The sequence below is a fragment of the Phyllobates terribilis genome, unplaced genomic scaffold, assembly GCF_046119375.1.
Source record: "Phyllobates terribilis strain yellow unplaced genomic scaffold, ASM4611937v1 Scaffold_5__5_contigs__length_657084704, whole genome shotgun sequence".
NCBI classification, from domain to species: domain Eukaryota; kingdom Metazoa; phylum Chordata; class Amphibia; order Anura; family Dendrobatidae; genus Phyllobates; species Phyllobates terribilis.
This window is the reverse complement of record NW_027362765.1, coordinates 269,622,738-269,644,687: the sequence shown is the minus strand read 5'-3', so window position 1 is coordinate 269,644,687 and position 21,950 is coordinate 269,622,738. Positions and strand designations below refer to the sequence as shown.

The 21,950-nt window shown below is 38.7% G+C and overlaps 1 protein-coding gene across 2 annotated transcripts in view; it reads left to right on the top strand.

The window, feature by feature from the left end:
• The first annotated feature begins 368 nt into the window (after positions 1 to 368).
• The window catches only part of HLF (HLF transcription factor, PAR bZIP family member), a 40,007-nt gene continuing 18,425 nt past the window's right edge, over positions 369 to 21,950 (top strand). For both annotated transcript variants that reach the window (XM_073684141.1, XM_073684140.1), the window contains exons 1-2: positions 369 to 699; positions 2,699 to 3,034. In XM_073684141.1, coding sequence (XP_073540242.1) covers positions 585 to 699; positions 2,699 to 3,034 — 451 coding nt within the window. In that variant the 5' untranslated portion in view covers positions 369 to 584. The remainder of the gene's footprint in view (positions 700 to 2,698; positions 3,035 to 21,950) is intronic.

Genomic DNA, 21,950 nt, shown 5'->3' with positions numbered 1-21,950 from the left:
AAAGCCCTTATATTACTATGTGGACTGAGAGATAAAAAAAAAGTTTTGGCTCTTTGAAGGAAAAATTGAAAGCACAAAAATGTAAAATCGGCTGCTCATGAAGGGGTTAAAAGCACAGCATCAGGAAGGCATGCCATGTGACCCTAAGGCTATTTTCGGGCAATAAAAGTGATCTGTGCTCCATAGAATGTAATAGTTTGTGCTAGAGTAATGCAAGATTCAGATTGCCGGGCAAGGGGCCATGGAAATAAAGGTGTAATGTGCAAACAGGTGAAGGGGAAAAAAGCAGTGAGGCGGCAACTCGAACCAGGATATCAATGTACAGTAAGTGGAACAGTATGAAGACACGCCCCGCCTTTCCTTTTTAGGATAGGAGGTGTGGTCGTGACGTCACGCCTGTCAGCTGCGGCACATGGAGATGGGCATGATCGCAGCCTCTCAGCACAGAGCTGGATTTGCAGTGGGAGAGACAGGAGCGGCAGTGTGACGGGTCACCGGGCTGCACAAGTCTGTAATATCCAGTGCTCGGGTCAGCCTGCTATATCCTGCCTTCTCCACCCTGAAATCCCTGCAAAGCATCCAAGATGGAGAAGATGTCAAGGCTCTTACCGCTCAACCCAACTTTTATACCTCCAACCTACGGGGTGCTGAAGTCTCTGCTGGAGAACCCTCTGAAGCTGCCCATCCATCACGAAGATGGTAACACACGTTTCATAGAGATAGCCAATATTATTATATTATGTTTATTATAATATGAGTATTTTTGTATTATCATTATTAGTTTTATTATTATATTATTTTTTCATTATTCTTTTGATTATTATATTTTATATTATTATTTTATTATATTATTCTATTTATATTATTTTTGCATTATTCTTTAGATTATTATATTTTATTGTATTATTATATTATTTTGTATTATTATTATTTGTATTATTATTTTATTGTATTATTATATTATTTTATTTTATTGTATTATTTGTATTATTATTATTTTATTGTATTATTATTATTTGTATTATTATTATTTTATTGTATTATCATCATGACTATTATTAGTAGTAGCACTAAGTGACGATGTAGCAGAGCCGGTTTGTGATTTCGTACATCCTGGCTGCATTGCTAGTTCTTTGCATTATGGTGTGAAACGATAGATGATTTGTGCCAGATGACAAACTCCTCTCTGCTCCATCTGTGCACATTACAGTATGTTGTCCAGGTCCCTCTCTCATGGAGGCTTCCATGAATTAATGTCAGCGTGGTTAAGTTCTTGGTAGAAAATATATATTTGGACTTAATTGTGTGTTCCTTGTTTTCTAAGTAACTTGCTCCTTGAAAGTTGAGGTTATGCTACAATTCACTTAAAAGTACATCGACTCCCAAAACTTCAAACAATAAGCAGCCATGTATTCTGCACACACATCACTAATGCAGGAAATACACCTGAGCTGGCTGCACCACTGCTCAAGGCTGAGACCTGTAGTTCTACCTGAGCAATGAATGCTTGTGTGGCTGAGGTTAGATAACTGAGGCGTAGAATGTACCAATCACATGATTTCCACTGAACCGATCCCTTACAGAGATTACAGCTATCCTGCAAATCTGAAGGGTAATGTGAGCACCAGCCTGAAAACTTTCATTTTCTACCTCTTTGGGGGGTTTATTTTCTACAGATTGTGATAATAAACACAAGATGCATAATTCATACAGGTATTATATTGATAAATGATGTATGATATAATGTATAATGGATCAGACATCATTAATATATATTTATCTGTTGTATGTATAAATGATGTAATACGAGTGATATGTGTATTAATGATGTATAATGCAATATGTATTGGTAATGATGTATGTATCAGTGATGTATGTATAAATGATGTATGATGCAATATATGTGATGTGTGTATATATAATGTATGATGCAGTACATGCTATGTATGTATACATGATGTAATACATGTGATATATGTATAAATGATATGACGTAATACATGTGATGTATGTGTAAATTATGTTATACATGTGATATATGTGTAAATGATGTTATATATGTGATGTGTATATTAATGATGTATGATATAGTACATGAGATATATGTATAAATGATATGACGTAATACAAGTGATGTATGTACAAATGATGTTATACATGTGATGTGTATATTAATGATGTATGATGTAATACATGTGATGTATGTATAACTGATGTTATACATGTGATGTGTATATTAATGATGTATGATATAGTACATGAGATGTATGTATAAATGATGTATGATGTAATACATGTGATGTATGTGTAAATGATGTTATACATGTGATGTGTATATTAATGATGTATGATGTAATACATGTGATGTATGTATAACTGATGTTATACATGTGATGTGTATATTAATGATGTAATACATGTGATGTATGTAAAATGATGTATGATTCAGTCACCAAGTAATGGCACAGTCATCCAAAGTTGTCTCCAAAAACCAGAAGAACAACATGTAAAGTTGTAATATTTCTGTTTCTTGGTGTTTTCCCAGTTGCCATGTGCACCTCAATGTTTCATTATGCTGGTGTCAGACACGTTACATGATGAGCCAGAGAAAATATCAGCTTTCCCATGTTTTGACATCTTGCTATAACATGCTACACACATTATCCAATATTAAATGATTCCATCTTTACCCATTTAGCCTTCTGTAAAGAAAAAGACAAGGAAAAGAAGCTTGAAGATGACACGTCAAGTTCCACTGTCCCACAGTCGGCTTTCTTGGGGCCAACGCTATGGGACAAGACCCTACCGTATGATGGCGATACCTTCCAGCTGGAGTACATGGACCTGGAAGAGTTTCTCTCCGAAAACGGTATTCCACCAAGCCAGTCCTCACATGACCTGAGCTCCCATCAGCCGAGTCTCCAACAGGCTCCGGTGACACCACCTTCTGTCATTGATCTGAGCAGTCGGGCATCCACATCTGTCCTGCCAGGCTTGGTGCCCCAGAACTGTATGCACAGTCCAGTAAGGCCCTGTAAGTGTCTCTTCTTTTAATGTAAAAACAAATGCTATAATGATGAATAATGAACTATTTGTGAACTATACAGCCGAACATGTGATTTCATTTAGAGTCTTAGATGTCAGAGATATGTCGTGTATGAGAAGATCACATGTTGGGAGCTCTGCTGAAAGTTTACCGGAAATCTGAAAAGTCCATTCAAATAAAAGTCAATTATATGTTGTGTCAAAGTAGTAATAAGAGAAATATCTTATCTAAATAATAAGAAACATACCAGAATACCAAAGTGATCCCCATTCTGTAGGCAAGCGTGGTCTGGGATTACAGACTTCTTCCTACATGACAGATCTTTTTGACTTTTACACTTGGCCTAGACTTGTCCTCATTTAGTTTTCCTAAAAAATTCCAAAATAACATAGATATAGAACTGTTATAGACCCTTGTCCATATTCTGCTCAGCTTTCCGCAAGGTTTTACATGCCTGTGACCATTTTTTGTACTGTTATTGACGGGCAAGCATTTTCTAAGCTTGAGGACCACTTTTTGAGAGCTTTGTCCTTCTCAAGGCTGCCTGTAATCGTGGATTGTGCAGCCTCACTCTCCTGCAGAAACCATCGGGCTTTGTTGAAGCACTTTGTCCTTATAAAGCCACGGCTCCAAATAGCTGTACGCATCAAGGCAACTCAAACATCACTTAACTGTTCAGTCTTTTCTTAACATACAGCAGGTTACAAAAATGTTGTTCCGAGAGTAGTCAGAATTCCAACATATTATCGGATGGTTATTCTGAAAAAGCTCATCAAACTAAGATGGCAGCTAAGAAAAAGTTTTGAGTTGTCTTTGACAATCAAGATAATTTTAACAAACATCAAATCGGTGACCTTCCATAGTTTAAAAGGTACCTAGTAGTGATGAGCGAGCATGTTCTGTTAACCCTTTCGGCGAGCATGTTCGGGTGCTCACCGAGTATCTTCAGCGTGTTCGGGTGTTATGTTTTAGTCACTCCGTGCTCATGATTTGCGACTGTTTGACAGCTTTAATACATGTGAGGAAAGCCTAAGAAACAGGCATAAACATCGCATATGCAGGTTTAATTTGTAAGGTTTTTGTATCATATAAGTATCATATAATGTACAGTAAGTTATGCTGTTATTACACTTTGCCATTGTGAAAGCACATTCCTCAGCTTTATCACTCTTACTGTAGAGAATCTCTTCCTAAACTTTCAAAATTAGGCAGCAGCACACAAATGATGCCAAACTTGCCCATTGAACACCTCTTGGATCATATAGAATCCTAAACACTAACCACAATTATTTTGGGAAGTGACTAGATCTCCCAGAGTCTAGTTGTTAAATGCAAATTATCATTTATGGTGTCGGCACCTACTCTTTACTAGCACAATTTCTGAGTCAGATGATGTACAGTCACTGACATAAGCTATGAATGTGTTGGGTGCCATATGCATGTTGTCTACATGGTTAGAAGGCTGCTTCTCAGAGTAGCCTCTGGCACAGTGGCCACAAAGGGTTGTATACCATGATTACTTTTATACTTTTATCAATGCCGTAGAAGAATAGAAATGTTCACGAGCATCATTATTGGAGCTGTTTTCTTATAGCGAGGGTCATAGATCCATCTGTAAAAACACTGGCTGGCGTCCTTGACCAGCTCCAGTGACCCTTGTGGATTGTGTTCTGTTCTTATGCAGTGCAGTCAAGCTATATTATGTTTTTTAGAAATATATATATATATATATGTTTGTCTTTATTGTTATATAGATGTAAAAATGAATTTCAAAGTGATTTGTCCTTGTGCTAAATTATAGTTCTGTAGCCTCTATGGGAACAAACAGCTTGCACAGTGCGTAGAAACTCTATTAGATTTCAAGGTCAGTGTAAATATACTGTATGAAAATTATTATCTTAATGATATATGCAGCCTTTGTGGGTTTTGATGGGAGAAGCAACTATGTAAAGTCTGGATAGCTTAGGAAAAAATAATACCTGGGGCTATTTAATTCCTGAAAAATACAATTTATTTGTCTGAGGCACAAACAGCTGTGTGCCAACCAATAATGGAAGCCATTACAGACTTTGTCACCCAGTTTATTAGTCTAAATCAGTGTTTCTCAAAATCCAGTCCTCACGGCCCCCAACAGATCATGATTTCAGGATTTCCTTAGAATTGCACAAATGGTGGAATTATTATCAAGGCATAAGAAATTGCAACAGGGTCTCTCACCTGTGCAATACTAAGGAGAAACAGAAAACATGATCTGTTGGGGGCCATGAGGACTGGAGTTTGGGAAACACTGGTCTTAATTGGGCAAGTAGGTAGTGAATGTATCTGGAGATATCCTTTAAGATGTAGACACACCATAAATGGTGACCACTAGACCTCTGTCAATCAGGCAACCACAAATACCTACTACCATTAGACTCAGTCGTGGGGTGTGAGGGTCCGGGTTGGCTGGTAAATCATGGACCTTGGTCGCAGGACGGCAAATTGAATAATTGTCCTGAGTGAAGGAAAGCATCGACAAGTAAATGCCAGTATGTTAGATGTTCTCCTAAAAACTAAAACCTCCCAAAGTCTTAGGCTACATTCACCCACCCATGTGAGTTTTACCATCCTAGAAAAGAAGACTTATTTTTTTCTCAGATATCATCCTAGTAGTTTCCCTTATTGTTCACTGAAGCAGTAGACTGTCTGAACTTTTTTATCCATTGACTCTTAATAATGTATCAGTGAAAAATGGATGAAAGTTGGGTGGAACTGAAAGTCTGCCTTCAGCGTGTCAACCGTTTTACATGGTTTCCCATAGACTTTAATGGCTGAGTCTGTTGAGTAGGACATGCTCTGAGTCTCACGGATCGGACACACGGATCCGTTTTTAAAACTGATGTGTGTATGGATAAATGAAACTCTATGGGTCCATGTGTTGTCCAACAAAAAAACGCACAAGAACGGGTCAGATGGATGTGTGAATGTAGCCTTATACTCACCATAAAAGCAAGATGTATCCATATATCTAACAGGACAATATATACAGTATATGATTCTATTCACATACATTTTTGCCTTCCGGAGCCAAACCAATTTGTCGTTTGCAATCCAAGGCTTAACGGAGCTGTGAGCCAAGACACCACTCTCACTAATCGCTCCTAAGTATAGCTATATGCATAGCTGAGAATGGCTGGATTATACAGAAATCTCTCTTTAAGTATACTCCGGTGCCTAGCCGAGCGAAACAATTAATTGTACGTTTTCAAAACAGATTATCGCTGAAGGGAAAAAATGAAGTAAAAACCCCTTCTCTTTTTAAGCCTCATTTGTACGGCAGGATAATTAGCAGGTGTAGGCACACACTTAGCACGCCTCGCTCGTGTTTACTTTCCCAGCCTGTAATTGAGACATGTGTGAGCGCACGGTTCTTCAATGCGTCTGCTCACATTTCATCTCATGTGAGTGCGGATTACTATGTGATCTGTACACATGGCTCTACCCTGTGCCGTCTCCTTACACTGCTCAGCCGGGGAACAGAAGCTGCAGACGTCTGTGGCTAAGGGTATGTGCCCACGATGCAGAAATGAAGCAGAAAATTTCTGCAGCGTTTCTGCATGTTCTTGGCAGTAAAAACGCTTGCGGATTTTGCACGCGTTTTTGCAGCGTTTTCACATGCGGATTTGACTTGCGTTTTTCAAATGCTTTGGGACCTCAAATCCGCATGCAGAAACGCACAAATAATGGACATGCTGCAGATTTTTCCGCAAGGAAATTCGCTGCGGAAAATTCAGCAGCATGGGCACAGAACATGCAGATTTTCATTGGGGACCATGGGGCACGGATTACCAAGCGTTTTGCAAGCGTTTACGCTGCAGAAAATCCGCATCAAAAACGCTTGAAAAACGCATAGTGGGCACACCGCCTAAGTGGTTGCTAAACTTTTCTCATTAGCACCTCATATAGCACTGATAAGACGGACCTGGCTTGGAAATTCTCATGGTGCATAGAAGAAAGTAGTTACTTTATATATTTTAGATCCACCTTGGAACTCAACTAGGAGAGATCTACTCTACTAAATTTCCTATACTTCAAAGTTGAGCATTGCGAAAAGGACATGGACCAGTAAAACAACTGGAAACATGTCTCAGGTATTATAGATAGTTGTTTAAAAAAAAAAGCACCACATTACAGTTTAGTCCTCATCAGGCTCTAAGGGGTCACATATCGCCTTATGGAGAGTGACATGCCTGGCATGCCATTGTATCGAGGCTTATAAGCCATGCAATGCTCTTCTGGGAAATTAAATATGCAATTTGCCTCTTCAGAGAAGAAGAGGACTTGAATTCTAGTGCCATCTATTGTAAGGAGCAATCCTAAAAGTCAAGATCAAGTCCTCTTCATCTTTAAAGGGGAAATTTTCATATTTAATTTCCCAGTGGAGCATTGCATGGCTTATAAGCTTCCTTACATTGGCATGCCAGACATGTCACTCTCCACAAGGAGAAACCTTACCCCTTAGATCCCAGTCAGAAGCCTCTCATACAGCCTAATCAGATCTCATGCTTTGCACTGACGATGGGCAACACCCTGAAACACTGTGACAAATTGAGATTCTGGTTTGTCTTTTATCCTAAGTCATGTAGCAAGGCTTGTTAAAGGGCTGATATAGAGTTTTAGGATTGCTACTTAAAATAGGTGGCACTAGAGTTCAAATACTTTTTCTCTCTGAAGAGGCAATTTGCAAGTTTAGACCTCAAGAATGGATTGCAATGACTTTACCTTCAACAAAGTAGACTATTTGTGCATGAACAGATTATCGATCTATGTGAGATAAGATGAGCAATGAGACTTTTTGTTGTTGAGACTGGGAGCCCCTTTTGGTCAACTTTTGCCTTCAGGTGTAACTGCGGTGTTCTGTAGCACCTCAACCAACAATCCGTGATAGCTCATGGCAGGGTCTCATTCTGGAATTTCCTTAAAATCCACACCCAAAGTCAATATACGTGTAAGATTTTTTTTTTACTCTACAAATCTTCATCCTGAACATTCACATGGAAAGTCCACTGCTTTTTTACTATACTTGACGAAACATCACAGCAGATTACTGCTAAATAAGAGCAGGTCCTAGATTGGTCAACTCAAATTGTCCATTTATTATATGTTCAGCTATTGGCTGAACATGATGGCTCTAACAGATCATTTTAGAGAAGGGATTGTCTGAAGGGATTGGCAATTTAAAGAGGTTGACCTACAAAAATAAAGATGTACTCACAGCAGGATAGGCAATAATTGTATAATTCCTTTGGGTCCTACCGCCTATACCCTCAAGATCACAAAGGTCCCAAGCCTCCATACAATCTACTGTTCTATTCAATGTACATGGCACTGACATTATTATACTCCACTAGATCTGTCAATTCCATAGACATTGACCGGAACAAAAAATATTTTTTTGAGGGATAACCCTTTTTAAAGAAATAAAACCTATAAAGGTCTGTAGATCAAAATGGTCCAAATGTCCCAACTAAACACTGAGCCTACAGCACATAGCCCAAAAACTTTCCTTATTTTCAGTGGTCGTTTGCTTGTCCATTGGCTGCCAAAGATGTTTCCTGTAAAGGGAACCCCTAGTCTGATACAGAACAGAGAACAGCGATAACTAGTTTCCAGAGCATGGATTTGTAAGCTCTTTGCTGGACATTTGGGTGTATGGCATGAACGCTTTAATATATACCATTGGTTTTTCTATTATGGTATACGTCATGTCAGTTGTATTTCTGTATGTTCATTGTTCTAATTCAGTAATATAGCGAGGAATTCATGGTATTAGCAGCAAACAATGTATTATTTTTAGATACCTCTGATCTTATTTTTTCCAAGAATAAAAGGGATGCGTGGCATATTCCAGCACTTGAGTAAAAACTCTTAATACTTTTATTAGAAAAAAATTAAAAACATGGTGCAAACTATGGGAGACAGAGCATCTCTGCCAACGCGTTTCGAACACACTGGTTTATTCCTCAGGGCCTATTATTTTACACCCTTGACACTAGTCCTCTATTGTTGGAACCGTTAACATACAATGTAACAGATGACCTCAAAGAATTGTATAAAGTATTCTCAGAATCAGAAACCTCACTTCAAGGACTCATGTATACAGCCTGGCATACAAAGCGCACTATTATCCTATTGATGCTTGATAGGTCATATGTCAGTAAAACTACAATACTAAGATTAGTAGGTAGACTGATGCATTCTGGGTTGTATGCCTCACTAGAGAAAACCACATAGAGTGCTCATTTTGATAAAGGAAAACAGAATTTGTCATTTTCTTTGTTGCGACTGCATTGTTTGTACATTACTATTACTCTCAGAGATTGGGCTAATGGCCCATATCAGTCTACGAGTCATCTACTGTATAGCCATATGATCCTGCAGAAGAAAAATCATGGCATGCGTTATCAAAATATATTTGTACAAAACTATTTTTTTTGCTTTTGGACTGATCTTTCTATTCATGGGTAAAATTTGTAAAATCTTTATTTATCGAAGACATATTTTTATGTTACTGAGATAGAAGGGAAGACTGTTGGTGCTTTTAAAATTCTATGGAGAGGAGAGGGAGGAGCTAGAAGTCGACAGACATTCTTCTGCAAGTTTTCCCGAATTACTATATTAGTAATGTAAAAATCTGTCTTCACTGAATACAGATTTTACACCGTGAATTGCAAATTTTGAGAATGAAAGTTTAGCCCGAGCAGAGAAAGCAGATTTCTGTAATAGAATACATTACAAAGTTTCTTATTTTCATGTTTGCTATTCATTTATTAAATACAAATTAAAACTATGGCGACTCTTCAAACTTAATTTAAAGCGGATGACCTGTTCAGGACCCTTATCTATTAGTTATGGAGAACTTCAGCTAAAAGTCTTGACAAGATTTTCATGCTTCTTTTCCACCCTTGTGGTGTGTCCGGTGATTTTCACACTTGTTACAGGAAATCCATGAATCTTACAGCTTATTATATCATGTTTCCACAGCACCCTAATCATCTTAGAGTTCCTTAAGGGCCACAGAAGAACAATAAGACTTTGATTCTTAAAGGGGTTTTCTGGGGATCTTATGGGACGCTCCATCCACATCAGATCAATAGAAGGCTGACTCCCAGCATAATCACCAATCCATTGGTTGACTGAGCCATGTCCTCTTCATTGTTTACCAGGTGTAGCACCATTCATTTGGGAGTGGCTGCGCCTAGTACCACTTCCTTTAGTCAGATGAGTCGGACCCAAACCCATTTTACACTGATGGCCTATACTAATGATAGATCATCAATATCAATGTCCAATAAAACTCAGGTCAAGCCTACTATAAAACACTTTTACCCCTTTTTCTCGCTGTCCTGAGGCACATGCCATGTGTAGAGTGTTATCGCACAGTCTCTTCGCACCCATACTTTTCACCTCTCTACAAATTTAACACTACATATGATGCTTAATGGAATAATCAAATTTGTGCCCCCCTAACCTAATTGTACATCACAGTCATTGTGCACATGTATGGAGGAGGCTCAGGAGGTGATCACAGGGTGCAAATGGGGTGACGGAAATTAGCCTGGTAAAGGTCCCAAGTGCAGCCACATTAGTCCTCAGATGTAGAGATGAGCGAACCTGAATTTAAAAGTTCGGGGTTCGTGCCAGACAGTTAGTGTCTGGCGTTAAGCTCCGAACACGGACTTCTCCCGGAAGTCTTTTTTAGTGTTCGGGGACAAGAGAGAGGGAATATTTTCCTGCTCCAAAGTTCGAGTCCACATTGTTTTCAATGGGTTTCAGTTTCTGGATCAAGTTCGGATACAGTTTTGGTACCCGAACTGAACATTGGACTAAATTTTGTGTCTGATACTAGGACCCGAACTTCTCCGGGTCCACTCATCCTTACTCAAATGATTACAGGTTCAAGTCCCCTTAGGGAACTAAAAAATATAAAGTGAAAAATGTTTGAAAAATATTTAAAAAAAAAAAAAATGTACCTGAATAACCTTAATAGCTAACTGATTTATTTTTTTACAATTTCACCCCAAATATAATTTTTTTCCTATTTTTCAGTACATTATATAGTAAAATAAAATGAAAATTGCCCAGTCATGAAGAGGTACATTTGAGTTTTTTTTTTGGGTGGTTAAAGATTTATTAGGAAGGTATAAAATGTTCTCTTGCTCTTGCCAACATAGTACAGAAGTTTTGGCGTCTTCATTTATTTATTTTTTTCAGTTCATTATTTTATCCCATCGTATCGGTCTTGAAAAACAAAACAGTGATTGTATTGTAGTGGTGGATCAACAATCGAGACTTAAAGGAGTAATCCCATCCCTTGGGGCTGTAGGGTTGCGTCACAAGCATCTGACCCTGGTCACAGCACATTCAGATCAATTAGACTTTAGTAGAAAAAAAGTGAATTTATCTTGAAGCAAACAGGCGCGTGGACAAACACTTAAAAGAACAATAACTTCTTTCTTATTATAGTAAATCCAGATATAAATCTGGACATCTGTAGACACCAGACAACCATTCTGCCCAAAGCAAAATGTGCTGGTCTGCTTACATAATGTGTATGTGCTAGAGCGGCCAACTGGAATGACATGTATCTGGAAAGCTCTATCAATTTATATATTTGGGAGTCAGGAGTTACTGGTTGTGGGTGTACAGGGATGAGAAGAAGAGGACCATGATTTGACCATGTACAATCACATTAGTGATTTATTTATTATGCTTACTCCTGTAGCATATTGTCATCACTGTCCCCATTGAGGTTCACAATCTAAATTCCCTATTGGTATGTCTTTGGCGTGTGGAAGGAAATGGAGAACCTGACAGAAACTCACTTAAAGATGGCGAGAACATACAAACGTCCTTGGTGGGATTCAAACCCGGGACCTTAACACTACAAAGTAACAGTGTTAACCACTGAGCCACCATGCTATGATGATAGTTAAATGAAAAAAAAATGATTCACACAATATATTTTTACCATATCATTATTCTTATTGTTTTTATCTTTTCTTTATATAGTGCATTTAACTTGTTTTCTAGTGTCAAATTCCATATTGTTCTTCAGAGAACAATGCTTAGTTACAAGACACACATGCTCGGAGGCCTGCCCATACTAGCTTACAATTTATAAGCCATGGCAAATAGTGATGGTTTTGTAGTAGCCTTTGTCTCTTTGGCTTTGTATTCTGATCACAGAGTCTGAACTAAAGGCAGTGTCTAATATATACACTATATACATTATTAATGCATAAAATGAGCAATTCTCTGATGTATACATACACGTTCATCTCAGCTCATTTTAAGCTAAGTCTTGGCTCACCTTGACTTATCTGTATATCATTAAATGCCCAGAAGCTGAAGCCTGATGGTCGGGCTTATGCTGCGTTAGCCTGGATCAGAGGAACCTCTGATCCCAGCTGTTGAATTAGTTCATGGCATTGTAAACTGCTGATATCGTAGAATGTTTTCTGTATTATAACAGAACGTGGACCTAAGAATTTCTGCTGGAATATTAATTTATACACATAATGCGCCACATCCTAAATTATTGCAGTGTAATCATGCATATTAATATTTTGCATGGGATTAGGCAGTTCAGCTTCAAAACCACAACTTGACAGAACATGAAAAAACTTTGTTGCATCTGCCATGATTTATTGTTGTATCTATTCTAATGTCCATTAGTCTAATAAAACAATACGTAATTCTGAAATCCCTCAAAAATGGACTCTAATTAAACATTTCCCGTGATACGTAAAGAGACTCATAGGCCTTAGATAGTGATCGGCCGAATGAGTGATTCTCATACACATGCATTTGTTTTCAATAGACTGAGTGGTATGAGTGGCAACCCGGTACTCCTAGTTGTGGCTTGTCTCTCTAGGAAGGAAAGGTCCAGGGCTGGTCATAAGGTCCCATACACTTTAGATGGCGAACAAGTCCAACCAAACTTTGATGTCTTGGATAACTTTAATCTATTGTAAAATGTATTATGTAAAATAAAACCCACTACACAAAATCATAGAAAAGCAAAAAAGTCCGTCTGCACCACCCCGCACACAGGTTGTGTGCCTACAAACATCAAGGACATTGGTCATACAGCATGTTAAACACTGCAGTTATTTTAGGTATATTATCTAACCCCCGATAACATGGACTTTAATATACAGGAGCCTTTATCAACCAAGCAGTTTTACAGCTCAGAGTTTAGCAAAAGTTGTATAATGACTAAACGTATCATTGGAAAAATCACCAGTATACCTCCTTTTCTTAGCTATATTTTAGCATGGAATGCCAGGTGACATCCAATATAACTGGTATTACAGCTCTTAACAAGGGTGGAAAACTGGGTAATTGTCCATAATTACCCACAGTTACTAGTTGTTCTCTAAGATGGTGCGCCCAGGAGCAAATTTGAGGTGTTGAATTTCAGTACTATATGGCACTATTATGTGGACTGTTTAAAGGGAATCTGTCAGTAAGATGCACCCTCCTAAGCCATCTATATGGGGATGTAGGTCGTAGAAAGTTGAATAAACTGATACCTATCTGATATCTGCGATCCAATGTCTTATTCCTGAGGAATCAATATTTTTCTTAATATGTAAATGAGATGTTAAGATCTTTGGGCCGGACACTGATCTGCATGAGAGTCTGCCTCCAAAGCTTATTTTAAATGAAAGGGGAAATTAATAGTGTGAGACATTTAATGACTGACAGTCTGCTCTCCTGATCTACATGTCTCACGCTGATAATTCTCCCTTTCATTTAAAATAAGCTCTGGAGCACGTCACAAACCCCAAGCATCGGCGCACCTGTCACATGATCGGCAGGACACTGATGGGTTGGCAGGACAACCAGGGGTCTGCAGAAGACCCCCATGCTTGTCATTGCTGAGCAGCCATGAACGCCGGGCTGTGGCCGGTGTTCATAGAAGATGATGATTTTTGCTACACATAGCAGGGCAGAAACCCTGCTATGTGTAGCACAAGTGATTAGATGATCACAGCTTCCAGTCTCCTAAGGAGACTATTGAAGACAGTAGAAGGTAGGGAAAAAATGTTTTTAAAAAAATATTAAAATCAACCCCTTTTTGCCCCATTCAAAATAAAACAAACAAAAAAAAATACTCATATTTGGTATCGCTGCGTTCAGAATCTCTCTATCAAAATATAAAAATAATTAATCCAATTGGTAAACTGTGTAACGAGAAAAAAATCAGAACGCCAGAATTATGTTTTTTGGTCCCCGCAACAATTGCAATAAAATGCAATAATGGGTGATCAAAACATCGTATATACCCCAAAATGGTATCAATGAAAACGTCAGCTCGGCACACAAAAATAAGCCCTCTCTCTGACCCACATCCCGAAAAATGGAGACGCTACGGGTCTCGGAATATGGTGCTATTTTTTTTTCTACAAACTTTGGATTTTTTTTTCTCCTCTTAAATAAAAAGGAACCTATACATGTTTTGTATCTGTAAACCTGTAATGACCTGGAGAATCATAATGACAGGTCAGTTTTACATTTAGTGAACAAGGTACAAAAAAAAAAAAAAAAACAATTGTACAGTTGCACTTTCTTGCACTTTCACTGCACTTGGAATTTTTTCCCTTTTTCCAGTTCACTATATGGTAAAATGAATGGTGTCATTCAAAAATACAACTCATCCCGCAAAAAACAAGCCCTCACACTGCCATATTGATGTAAAAAAAAATGTAAAAAAGTTATGGCTTTGGGAAGAAGGGGAGCAAAAAACCAAAGTGCAAAAAAACAGAAAATCTCAAGGTCGTGAAGGGGTTAATACAATAATTTGCTGTAAGTGATTACCAAGCACTAATTTTTACAGTACACTGAGGATATCTGATATCTAAACATATTCATCACCCACTGTACTTTCTGTATTGGCATAGACAATGTTTGTTTATTATAGATAGACAGGCATGGGCTTGTGAGTGGCGACTATCTTACTCACGGGGAGCAGCCCGGAAGTGCAGGTACTTCCTGTACAGTGTATGTGTGCCCCGGCAATGCGCCAAGTCCCATATTTACTAGAGTTTCTACATGTGGATGTTTTAGTAGAAGCTGGCTGGCAGTAGGCTGGTACGTCCTGTGCCCCGGGTGTGGGAGTGAACTTGGTGAGCTCCTATCACGTGGAATGACTTGTGCTGTGAAAGAAGCTTCCACTTACTTTCACTGCTAGTAATTACTCACGGGAAGACTACAGTAGACTCCTTGTACAGTACATCATGTGCAGTAATACTTGTTACAGTCAATTGTTTATTCACTTAATAGTCTAATGCCGCTGCTGGTTGTAAACACCTAATCCAGGTGATCGGAAGTGACCGAGGTACAGTGAGTTATTATTAATCGTGGATTAAAAGAAAAACCTACTGATTATATTAATGCGCGGCTTTCTTTCTGGGGCCATGTAATTAGTATATTAGTGAGTTACAAGCAACTTCCTAATATATCTCTGCCTATTTCCTGAATTTTTTAAAATAGTAATTTTGTTAAAGGAGTTATCCGGGACTATTTATCTTTTTTACTATGGGCCTAAGAACTAACAGTCAGGTAGTTATTACCTATCTGCCTGTTGTGCCCGGCTCCGATCTCTGCCGGCACAGAACGGTCAAAGACAGCTCCTGCCGGCAATTCAGTCAACGTCACATCGACAGAGTAGTGGCTTTTCTTCTATCCTGCTCTGTTGATGGGACTTGAATGCCGACATCATGCTGATTGACATCCGGCTCCTCGCTGTCTAAATGCAGTGGTGATGCACGCTTTTAATATGGCATCACTGATGCAGCAAAAACACTGATACCGTAGCAGCAACAGAGCCGGCGCAGGAGTGGTGGATGGTGAGCAGTATCTGATTTTGTTATTTTACATTACAGGAAACATTTAGGCTCCACTTTTCTAATATTAATATTTGATAGATGTAGGTCCTACCTCTTGGACAAGGATCTACCTCTAGGACCAAGGTACATGAGACCGTAGCAGCGACAGAGAGCCGGCGCAGGAGTGGCGGATGTTGGGCAGTATCTGATTTTGTTATTTTACATTACAGGAAACATTTAGGTTCCACTTTTCTAATATTAATATTTGATAGATGTAGGTCCTACCTCTTGGACAAGGATCTACCTCTAGGACCAAGGTACATGACACCAAGGTACATGAGACCGTAGCAGCGACAGAGAGCTGGCGCAGGAGTGGCGGATGGTGAGCAGTATCTGATTTTCTTATTTTACATTACAGGAAACATTTAGGCTCCACTTTTCTAATGTTAATATTAATATTTGATAGATGTAGGTCCTACCTCTTGGACAAGGATATACCTCTATGACCAAGGTACATGACATCTATCCCGCTGCCATACACAGTTGGTCATGCACACATCCATTCATTAATATGTACAGTGTGCAAAGAATTTATAAGGTACAAACATTTCTGCATCTAATCTGCCCCATGACCCTTATGGTCCAGGTCTGGCCTACAAACATACCCACCAGGGGACTAAGTAGTAGACGTAATGTTGTATCTTAGTGATGTTACATATTCACATAAACGTAATATAGATATATCTCCTATGAGAGTTTTTGTCATAATATACATATGTAAGTATAGCATAAAATCCAGAGAAAGACCAAATCCAGAGCGGACCATAGGAAGTGACTGTTACTTAGCTTGAGAATTTACATTTGATCCTGTACTCAAGCTGATTGGAGATTAATGAATAAAGCAAGAACAGAAAACCTATTTAGTGGGCCCGATTAAGATATTTACTGTGCCCTAAAAAATGACACAGACCTCATCATGTACAATAACACATTGCAGGCCAGCTTGGGTTGGAACACAAAGGTTGTGCATTTCAGACTCATTTCTGCAGAAAATGTGACTGATTCTGCACACAAAACTATCTCCTTAAATGGTTCCATGCTTATAATAATATCCACTGCCAAGCAAAAATCCTCTTATGAATCTATCAGGAATGAATTCAGGTTTTGGCCAGATACAGCAGGAATGCAGAACGAGAAATAAATGGAGAATTAGCTAAGTTTGTAAAGCTTCGTAACCATTCTAAAGCCCAGGTTATATAGGGTTAAGTTGTGTGCATGAAGGGAACTCCTCAATAATGGAGGAGAATTCAGAACATCAATCTAAAATCAGGAATTTCTCTATCTGGGGCACCCAGTACTACACTGCAATACAAAGACAGCCTATTCATTTCAATAGGCACAATGCAATACTTCATTTGTACTATGGGGGCACTGCAGGGAAATAAAACACTTATTGTTAGGTACAATAGATTACAGCTGATTGTTGGGAGCCCAAGCTGTGAAATAACTTGTGATTGTGCACATTCAGGGGAACCTTTCCAACAAATGATTTTGTAAAAGGCAGACAGTGCTTTTTTGGTTACCTCATTGGGGCTGTGGTGTACATAGAGAGCCCGATTGATGAAAAACAATAATAAAACTGGTCCGATACATTTTTTTTTTAGAATGCAATGAACGTCAAGATTCTAATAAGTAGCTGAAAAAAAAATCCTTTGCATTCCCACCAAGCCGGAAATGGTACCACTTTAACATAATTTGAGAATAAACACTGCCCCACCGATACAAAAAAAATGCAATGAATGGTTGGAATTCATTTATGTATTTCCTTGATAGAGCTGTTAGACATTTTGGTCACTATGATTATACGTCTATATTACTTGTGCTTGTTACATTGTGAATATACTGTAGCACAGACGAGCATTACCAATGGTAGATTTGGGATCATCAAACTTTTAGGCAACACCTCTTTGTAGGCGTTCGCTAGAAAGTAGCAGTGTTATATTTGTTAAGGTCATTTTCTTCAAATTTTACATTACTTAAGACAACAGAGTATAGTCCTATAATTACCAACAAGACATGTTATAAATTACAAAATAATTATTTTTAAACTTTATTGAAAGACAAAATTTAAACACAATAACAGAAGACAAATACACATGAAAAAAAAACATAAAACCCGATTAAAAGTAAAATGGGCCGTGTGGTCAGATTTATAATTCAGTATAGCAATTTAATAATACAATTAATTTAAATTTCTCTTTTTAACCAAGAATATAAAGTCTATATAACAATCACATTTAGTATAGATATAATCGGTTCCTGAGTATATAAGACACTAATGCTAACAAGGAAATAACCATGTCAGTAAGATATATTAGTCAGAAAAAAAGACCTACATTAGTGCCCGTATAACCATTTATCATATACATAGACAGCTATGCTGACCATGTACGATCATGTATTAGGGACCACACTACCCAGTACCCTAACGCGCGTTTCGCCTGCAGCTTTGTCAGGGGGACCTGAAAGTAGCATTAGAAAGTAGCAGTATTATATTTTTTAAGGTAATTTCCTTCAAATTTTACATTACTCAAGACAACAGAGATGAAACTGCCTTCTAACCGTCCCATATTATTTCCTAATCTACCAAATATGTGAAGAAAGTACGGAACAGATTGAAGATCAGACTAGAGAGGATTTATAGTCTGTTTCTGTGGAGACACCAAGGTATATACATGAGTGGTAGACTTTTTAAGTTGCATATTTTTTATTTTATTTTAGATCCATTGATTCTGCAGGCACATAAAGACTTTATTTAAAATTTTACTAGGAAGGTGAGGTAGCATTTTCATTCTCATTCCCTATTAACAGGGACACAACAGGAATGAATCTGTTGTACATGCTCATTCTGTGACGGGTGACCAGGCAAAGTAACCATATAGTTATAACATGGCTGTCTGTAGAAGATGACTGGATGGAACCTCTGTCCAAAGCGAGAAGGAGTAAAAGTTATGACTATGACATTGCTATTTCCGAAGTAAAATCCTCTTTAACAGATATTGTACTTTATCTTGTCATACAGCAATCATTATCCAAGTAGCTGGGAAAAGTCCATATGTGAAAAAAAAGCTATTGATAGAGAGTGGAACTTTAAGGTTGCACAAATTGTAATGTGAAGTGGACACATTCGTGAGCTGTTATCTAACACACCCTAACCGCGATTACTGGACAGTTGTCATTAGTTGTCATCAATTAGTTGAAGGTAATTGCTTAATAATTACTCGGGTTATAAAATGGAGAGTGAATTGTGCTATTATATTTTTAGGGACACCTTACTAAACTTTACCAATTAATTCAGAGATAAAATTTAATTGATTATTTTTCGACCAATAAACTCACGTTTGCAGGTCATCGTAATTAAAGAGGTTGTTTAGTTTAGAAAGCTCATGTTTAAATGCCTTCTTGGCCAATTGTGAGTTATTGGAGGAAACCCCCTTATTCAGGATCCTTATTAGTCAGAGCTGAGGGCAGTTGTAAGGATTCCATTCATTAGGCCACGTTCACACATTCAGTATTTGGTCAGTATTTGACATCAGTATGTGTAATCCAAAACCAGGAGTGGGTGATAAACACAGAAGTGATGACGTGTTTCTATTATACTTTTCCTCTGATTGTTCCACTCCTGGTTTTGGCTTACAAATACTGAAGTAAAATACTGACCAAATACTGAACGAGTGAATGTGGCCTAACATAGACTTCCCATTCATTTCAATGAGTGTAATGCTTCATTTCACCCTGCGGTGGCGCTACAAAAAAAGAAAAAAAAGCTATTTTGTTAGATACAGCTAATTGTAAGGGATCCCAGCAGCAGTATATAATATTAACAACCTATTGCCTGGGGACCCTTTAAGCAAAAAGCGATTGTCTATAGTAGACAAGTTTTTCTCCTCACCTTTTCTGAAAACTCTGCTGTAAGTTGAAAATGGGTGTTATTCATACACCTATAAAAAAATACAAAATAGGTATATGCAGCATACGTTGAGGAGGTTGGTAGAACTAAGGAGAACGTACATGCTTCCCTCCTAAAAGATCAGGTTCACATGATTGTATTTTATGGTCCATATACCGACCACAATGCCCAGTGTGGTGTGGGGTCTCCTGACCCGAATGTACACTTTCATATATCAGGTATGTCTATGAGGCTGTAAGTCCAGATCAGGAGACCCGCTCTCAGTCCGGACATTGCGGTCCGTATTCGTGACGTGAAATATGCTCGTCTGAAACAAGCCAGACAGTATCACTCCTGTCTGCAGGTTATAAGTGCTGTTGCCTACTCAAATCATTGCAGCTAAGCTGCAGTACCACACTCGACCTTTACACAAATGGGGCACTATTTTGAAACATGGCTGTGAGGTTGATAAACCCCTTTATATGTAGGGGCTTGGGAACAAATTTCCTTTCATGATCAGAAAGGAGAACTGATACTAGTAAGAAAAATTTGAAACCTTTAAGTCCCTAAAATGGGAACTTTTAGGGGTGGTTTTGCCAAATCCCCCTCTTACACGCTCCATTTACTTTATTGTCCTGGACAAATTGAGACTGCTAGCACGCATGAACTTCTAAGAAGGTGATATGTGCAGCTATGTGCCCTTTTCTTCAAGTTAAGCATGACTTCTATAGTTATATTGAAAAACAGATATTTCCAAGGTCAAGATATCTACCAATGTTGGCAAACAAGCAGTTAAGAAAAGATTGTGAAGTTTATCAGCAACTAATTTTACAAAAGAAGCTGAGCATTTGTCTGGGAAGTTTTCTACTTTCATTGTCTCCATGGAAACTGGCGAGTTTTGACTAGTGGCATAATAGCGTTTTTTTTTTTCTGTGGACTATTATAAGGTTCTCTATGACAATAATCGAAGGCATCATCCTAAAAAATATGAGGTCTGTAGTTTTATCTACCAGTGGTGCCACAAACCTATTCTACTTTTCTCAGTCATATTGATGTCAGTCAGAGTTGAACTTAGGTTCACCAACGTTGCTCTGCTGTGGAACTTTTCTCTCATCTTAAGTGTGAGCAGTGTATATATGAAGGTCTCGAAGGGATAAGGAATAATGTGCAATAAAAATGGTTTATTTAGTGGTAAATAGAGATGAGCGAACCTGAACTTAAAAGTTTGGGGTTCATACCGGACAGTTAATGTCTAGTGGTAAATGCTGAACACAGACTGCTTCCGGAAGTCCGATGCAATGTTCGGAGTTCAGGGGACGTCTGGGAGGAGAGAGAGAATTTTCCAGCTCAAAGGTTCGGGTCCTCATTGTTTTCAATGGGTGCAGTTCTAGTACCTGAACCAAACTTTGGAATAAAGTTTGGGTACCAGAACCCAAACTTCCACAGGTCCCCTCATCCCTAGTTGTAAATGTTGTGCATGGTAAGGTGAATCCAGTCACTTTCTGATAAGAAATATCCCTGAGAACTATATTGTATACGTATTTTTCGGACTATAAGACGCAGCGGACCATAAGATGCACATAGGTTTTAGAGGAGGAAAATAGGAAAAAGATGTAAGCAAAAAATGTGGTCATGATGCCCTATTATGGGGGAGGGGGTCTGCTGCTGACACTGGTATAGGGGTAATGTCTCCCAATTCTGTTAATATCCTCCATCCTGGTATGTATGGCCTGTCCTTCCTGGTATACATGGCCCTCATCCCCATCCTGATATGCATGGCACCCCTTGATCCCCCATCCTGGCATGCATGGCACCCCTTGATCCCCCCATCCTGGCATTCATGGCACCCCTTGATCCCCCATCCTGGCATGCATGGCACCCCTTGAGCCCCCATCCTGGCATTCATGGCACCCATTGATCCTACATCCTGGCATGCATGGCACCCCTTGAGCCCCCATCCTGGTATGCATGGCACCCCTTGAGCCCCCATCCTGGTATGCATGGCACTCCTTGAAACCCCATCCTTGTGTGCATGACACCCCTTGAGCCCCCATCACGCTGCCCACGAAAAAAATAAACA